The sequence below is a fragment of the Octopus bimaculoides genome, chromosome 8 (assembly GCF_046866305.1).
Source record: "Octopus bimaculoides isolate indiv1 chromosome 8, ASM4686630v1, whole genome shotgun sequence".
Classification (NCBI taxonomy): Eukaryota; Metazoa; Mollusca; class Cephalopoda; order Octopoda; family Octopodidae; genus Octopus; species Octopus bimaculoides.
This window is the reverse complement of record NC_142935.1, coordinates 24,979,180-24,986,182: the sequence shown is the minus strand read 5'-3', so window position 1 is coordinate 24,986,182 and position 7,003 is coordinate 24,979,180. Positions and strand designations below refer to the sequence as shown.

The 7,003-nt window shown below is 34.3% G+C and overlaps 1 protein-coding gene across 1 annotated transcript in view; it reads left to right on the top strand.

Moving 5' to 3' along the window:
• LOC106878943 (uncharacterized) overlaps nucleotides 1-6,463 on the top strand; it is a 91,270-nt gene extending 84,807 nt beyond the window's left edge. Inside the window, exon 4 of the mRNA XM_089356191.1 lies at nucleotides 6,253-6,463. Within this exon, the coding sequence (XP_089212317.1) occupies nucleotides 6,253-6,354 (102 nt within the window). The 3' untranslated portion in view covers nucleotides 6,355-6,463. The remainder of the gene's footprint in view (nucleotides 1-6,252) is intronic.
• The last annotated feature ends 540 nt before the right edge of the window (nucleotides 6,464-7,003 follow it).

Below are 7,003 nucleotides of genomic sequence, written 5' to 3'. Positions count from 1 at the left end.
CATTTAGAAGTGAGTAGATAGAAATTAACTATCCTTCGGCAAACTATAAATGGTTTTCTTTGTTGGAATGGTAAATTGCTACAAATGTTTGTTTGCTTTGTCAGTTCTCTCTTTCACCCCGCTCCCTCTCTCTTCCTCCTCCTCCTCCTCCCCTTCCTCCTCCCCTCTCTCTCTCTCCCCCTCTCTCTCCATACTTGTTGTTTACCACACAAGCACTTTGATTCTTGTAAACAACACTCCGTTACTCACACACTCGTCGATGTATACTTAGTACTTTTATTGATAGTTGTTCCAGTTGATATTGATGTCCTTGTATGTTATATAGAAAATGTCTGCGAAATTTTCTCTTTGTTATTAAGATTATTAATTTTTTTGGTTTTTGTTTTGTTTCTTTTTTTGCTTATTTTTTTTTTCTTTCATTTTATATTCTCTGCTTCTTTGTTTTGTCTTATCTTCGATTATTGTTGTTTATCTGTTTCTCCTCTATATATGTAGTAAGTATGTATAAATATAAATACGCACACACACACACACACACACACACACACACACACACGCACACGCACACACACACATGCACACATATATAGATATAGATAGATCGATAGATATATAGATTCCATCACACAGATATGTATCTCTGCACATATATACACTTATATGCAAATATATATATATATATATATATATATATATGAATGTAGTGTGTGTGTATATATATATATGTATGCACGTATGTATGTACAATATATATGTTTATGTGTGTGTGCGTGTGTACAATTGTACATATATATATATACGTGTGTCTTTGTTTTTAACTATTTGAATTGTATGTATGCATATGTGTGTATGTATATATGTATGTATGTATGTATGTATGTATGTATGTAGGTGCGGTGACTATAGCTGCGTAGGCAAGACATCCGTTTTGCAGCCATGAACATCCCGTTTCGACCCCGTTGCGATACCGCTTGCATCTTTCAAAGTAGTTTTCTGCTATTGTGGCCACGCTTCGACCAATACTTTTTGAGTGGAATTTAGCTGAGAAACACTAAAGAATTCTAGTCGCATAAATGTGTGTGTGTGTGTGTGTGTGTGTGTGTGTGTGTGTGTGTGTGTGTGTGTGTGTGTGTGTGTGCATTTGAAAGTTAGAGAGAGGTGGGATAGAGACCGCGCGAGTACAGCCGGTGTGTATTTATCTTTTCACTGAATCACAGCCATAGAAATTAGCTGTTCGACTACAAACATCGATAAAATGGGTAACAGAGTGAAATATGTGTTGGAAGCTACGTGTCTCTCATTGCCCAGCTCCGGATGAATGCCCATAGCGGCCCTAAGCACTTATGGATTTTGGTGCCCCCATATATGTCCAATTCAAAATATAAACAATAATGACCCATAAAATAAAATCCATTTTTCAGAATTAAAAAAAAAACTACCAATAAGATTGAATATTTATTTATTTATTTATGCGTTTCAGCCAAGTGACTGTGTTCATGCTGGAGCACTACCATGAAAAAAATGATGAACAACCTTAATCGATTTTGAACCTTATTGGGTTCTCATCAGTGGCGTTTACATCATTCAGACAGCCTCCTGATATAATGTATATTTTTATATATTTCCATTTTATTTATAGTTTGAAAGTTTTCTCCTGTTTTATTATTTTTTTTTAATTACAAAGTCTTTGATGAGATCACTACTATGACACCAAGAACACTTCAAAATTATATTTCCGATCATATAAACCACTCCGAATATTATTTTAGTAAGTTTAAAGTGATTTTGTTTCGTGCCGTAAACCATTTACCATTACTGGTATCAGTGGACTGGGTAGTCACACACATGCACATACATACACGACTGACTTCTTTAAGTTTCCGTCTATCAAATCCACTAACAAGACTATGGACGGTTTGAGGCCATCATAAAAAACATTGCCCCCAAGGTGCCATGCAGTGGGACAGAACCTGAAACTGTGTGCTCAGGAAGCAAGCATCTTACCTCACAGCAACGCACGCGCCTATGTGAAATTTTAAAATATAAAAAAATGTAGGTGGTCATAGTAGATGATGAAATGAACTCAGGAGAATACAATGCCTAGGGTTATAGAGGTGGCTTGTTAAAGGGTAGCATGTTTGTATGTGTCAATGCGAGTGTATGTGAAGGTTTTCTGTTGAATCGGTGGGGTATCTGAAGTTATTTGAATATAGGGATTGTGACGACCGTGATGAAAAAGTTAAATTTGAAATGTCAATTGCTGGGCAGTAACAGACGAAATATGATAGCGTAGTAATTAAAAACAAACTTTAACGACTAATGTAGTTTTTGCGAATTTAATTCTATTTATAGTAGGGGCGTTATTTATCCGAGAGGGTTGCTGAAGACTAGGCCATGCGTTAGGGCATAAGAGGGTGTGCAGAGAAGTTTCCTGGCTTTGGGTAAAAGAAAATACAGGAGGATCAGTTAATTATGATTTTATTCAACGTAATTCCCCTCTCAGATTCACACACTTATTGCAGGACTCCTTCAGTTTTTGTAAGCCCTGTAAGAGAACTCGGAAAGTTGGGCATCCTACCTGGTCTTTAACGGTACCCTAAAAGTCAGGTAGTTTTCAATACCCCTTTATGTGTGTGTGTGTGTGTGTGTGTGTGTGTGTGTGTGTGTATCTCTTTTACTCTCTCTTTTATTTGTTTCGGTCATTTGACTGCGGCCATGCTGGAGCACCGCCTTTAGTCGAGCAAATCAATCCCAGGACTTATTCTTTGTAAGCTTAGTACTTATTCTATCGGTCTCTTATACCGAACCGCTAAGTTGCGGGGACGTAAAAACACCACCATCGGTTGTCAAGCGAAGTTGGGGGGACAAACAAAGACACACAAACATACACACGCACATACATATATATATATATATATATATATATATATATATATATATATATATATATATATATATATATATATATGGGAGAATATACAAATAATAACAACAGACGAGGACAGGTGGTGTAAATAACAAAAGTATATATAAGTATGACGCTCGGGAATACGGAAAGTCTTTGACGTTTCGAGCTACGCTCTTCAACAGAAAAAATACGGAGACAAGGAGAAAAACACGGAGAAAAAAAATTGAATAGTGTTCAGTCAACGGTCAATCATATATATATATATATATATATATATATATATATATGTATATATATATGTATATATATATATATATATGTATATATATATATATGTATATATATATGTATATATATATATATATATATATGTATATATATATATATGTATATATATATATATATATATATATATATATATATATATATATATATATATATATATATATATATATATATATGTATATATATATATATATATATATATATATATATATATATATATATTTATCATTATAAATATACAGGGATTAGCAATTGAGTTGCTTCTCCAACATACTGAAAATTTAGAAATAGCAGTCAAAGAACTACTGATTCCAAACTACAGATTTTTCTCTAAAGTGGATGACGATATTTATGGCACACATAGAACAAAAAACCGGAGGGAAAAGCGTAAACAAACCAATATATATATACTCTTTACTCTTTTACTCTTTTACTCTTTTACTTGTTTCAGTCTTTTGACTGTGGCCATGCTGGAGCACCGGCTTTAGTCGAGCAAATCGACCCCAGGACTTATTCTTTGGAAGCCTAGTACTTATTGTATCGGTCTTTTGCCGAACCGCTAAGTTACGGGGACATAAACACACCAGCATCGGTTGTCAAGCGATGTTGGGGGACAAACACAGACATACAAACACATACACACATACATATATATATATACATATATACGACAGGCTTCTTTCAGTTTTCGTCTACCAAATCCACTCACAAGGCATTGGTCGGCCCGAGGCTATAGTAGAAGACACTTGCCCAAGATGTCACGCAATGTGGCAGGTAAGCAAGCTACTTACCACACAGCCACTCCTGCGCCTATATATATATATATATATATATATATATATATACACACAAGAGAAAAAGGCCAGGTCAGTTCCTCCTCAATTTTATTCGATTGTCAAAGAATATGTATAAGAATATGAATATGTATATGTATTTTTCCATATGTGTATTTTCATACACTGTTTTTAACAATTTCACCTTAATATCAGAGAATGTGTTACAATCAGTATGTAACACTACAAAGTTCATACAAAGCTTTATACTTTAAATATATTTTATCATCAAAGAATGTATATATGCATTTTAATACTCAAACTGTTTTTTAACATTTTTTTATTATTCCCAAAGACTTTTGATAATCTTTTTCTAAAAAAGTGAAACCGGTTAAGTAAACAAATATTTTAAAAAAATAAGTGCATTTTCAAACCTTCTTTCATATATATTTCCACTCGTACGGTATTCCACAACTTTACTTTATTATATATATATATATATATATATATATATATATATATATATATATATATATTTATATACATATATATATATAAACAATTGCAGCGTGGAAGGTGTTTATAAGCCATTTAAAATAACACACAAAATCCGTTAGATTCACTTCAACATTTAAATTTAATTTGTCAAAATATTTTCGTCGCTTTGAGACCACGACCTATTCACTGACAAAATTCTGTGCTGCATTTTGTCAGTGAACAGGTCGCGGTCTCAAAGCGACGAAAATATTTTGACAAATTAAATTTAAATGTTGATGTGAATCTAACGGATTTTGTGTGTTATTTTAAATGGCTTATAAACACCTTCCACGCTGCATTTGTTTTCGTTCCAGCACACGATCTCAGATCAGGTCACTTGTTATGCAAGTGCATCTCCGTAATATATATATATATATATATATATATATATAAACAAATAATAAATGAGTATATGCATATATACGTACAGGTGTGTGCATACCTACGTCTACCTGTATATATAGGTGCATATCTGAGTACAGGACACTGCAAACAAAACGTAGACAAGAAATAATAATAACCAGGGTACAGAAAACACACAAGCCACATAGAGAACATTTTCCTTCATCAGCTACACCCGTTTTAACACCGGCGTTTCGAAGAGTTGGGCAGGACGCATCGTTAAAACGGCTCTTCTCATGGACCGCAAATTAAATTTGTATACACAAATTAAACCTGTGCCATGGAGGAATGTAGTGGCGAGATAGATAGATAGATAGATAGATAGATAGATAGATAGATAGATAGATAGATAGATAGACACACACACACACAGTAAAGCGAGTAGTATATTCTATCTCTTGAGATTGTATAACTATACATACATACATACATACATACATACATACATACATAAATACAGACATACATACATATATATATATATATATATATATATATATATATATATATATATATATATATATATATATATATATATATATATACATACATATGTATAGATATGAACTTATACTAAGGACATATGCAAACGTGCTCATTCAGATAAGTATTTAGACAAACGTATATATAAACATACGCACATAGGTACTGAATTGCTTAGAAACGGAGCCGTGCTTATTACCAAAAAGATGGCGGATTCATATCAGTCAATACAGACGATAATAGTTATGGAAGAAGTAAACTGGCTGTTCTTTTCAGTTAAAGGAAAAGCTAAGGTTATCTCTACGACAGACTCGGCTGACAGCTTCCGTCAACTAACTGCTTAACTCTTTCACTAATTGGGTGTCTGAGGCGTTGTTGCACTGGAAGCAATACATCTAGCATTTAGTAACCTCTTATTAGTTGACGCAGGCGTGCCTGTGTGGTAAACTGTTTGCTTTCCAAATCCATGGTTCCGGGTTCAGTCCCACTACGTTGTACCTTGGTCAATGTCTTCTATTTCCCCCCCCCCCTGCAGACCAGAGCTATCCAAAACATTGTGAGTGAATTTGGTGAACGAAAACTAAAAGAACCCCGTCGTGTGTGTATGGGTGTGTATGCTTATGTTTGTTCCCTACCACTGCTTGACAACCGGCGTTGGTTTGTTTACGTCCCTGTAATCTAGTGGTTCGTCATAAAACACCGATGGAATAAGTACCAGATTTAACACATCGACATAAGAACTTAAACTAGATGGAGACAAATACTGACATTTCTATTATATAAAAGAGAAAATAAGCTCGATTATTAATTAATTAATTAATTAATCTCTGTTTACTTTTTTTGTTTCTTTTTATTTTTGGTTAGTTGCGGCAAGCTCAGCTGAAGAAACTGTTAATTGAGGAATTACATCAATATACGAATGAGTTGAATGAAAAAGGCCTTACTTTTTACAGGGAAAGACTTTGATCAATCGGAGTCACTTAAATATAAGGAGTCACTTAAATATAAGGCGTCACTTAAAACCTTTCGCCTCCTGTATTCATACTCTTCAGTAAAAATATAACAATTATACATATTACTGTTGTTGTTGTTATTGTTATTCTTTTTTTTTATATATATATATTTGTTTCGGTCATTTGATCGAGAACTAAACATTTCGCCCGGCGTGCTAACGTTTCTGCCAGCTCGACGCCTTCATCACCACATAAATTACAGTTCCAATATTTGAGGGCATGAAGGTGGCGAGCTGGCAGAATCGTTAGCACGCCGGGCGAAATGCTTAGCGGTATTTCGTCTGACGCTACGTTCGGAGTTCAAATTCCACCGAGGTTGACTTTGCCTATCATCCTTTCAAGCTCGACAAATGAAGTACCAGCTTCGTACTTGGTCGATCTAATCGATTGCCCCCCCCCCCCCACCATCTCCAAAAATTTCAGTTCTTTTGCCTAGAGTAGAAAAGAATATTTGAGTGTATGGACTCCATCTTAGCGCTTCGATTCTATTTCCACGAACGGTTCACTTTCCAACACTACGATTTCCACTCATTTTCAGAATTATTTTAAGAATTAAAAAACACAAAGAATAAAAGATATTATGGTAGTCTCAGTAATACTTT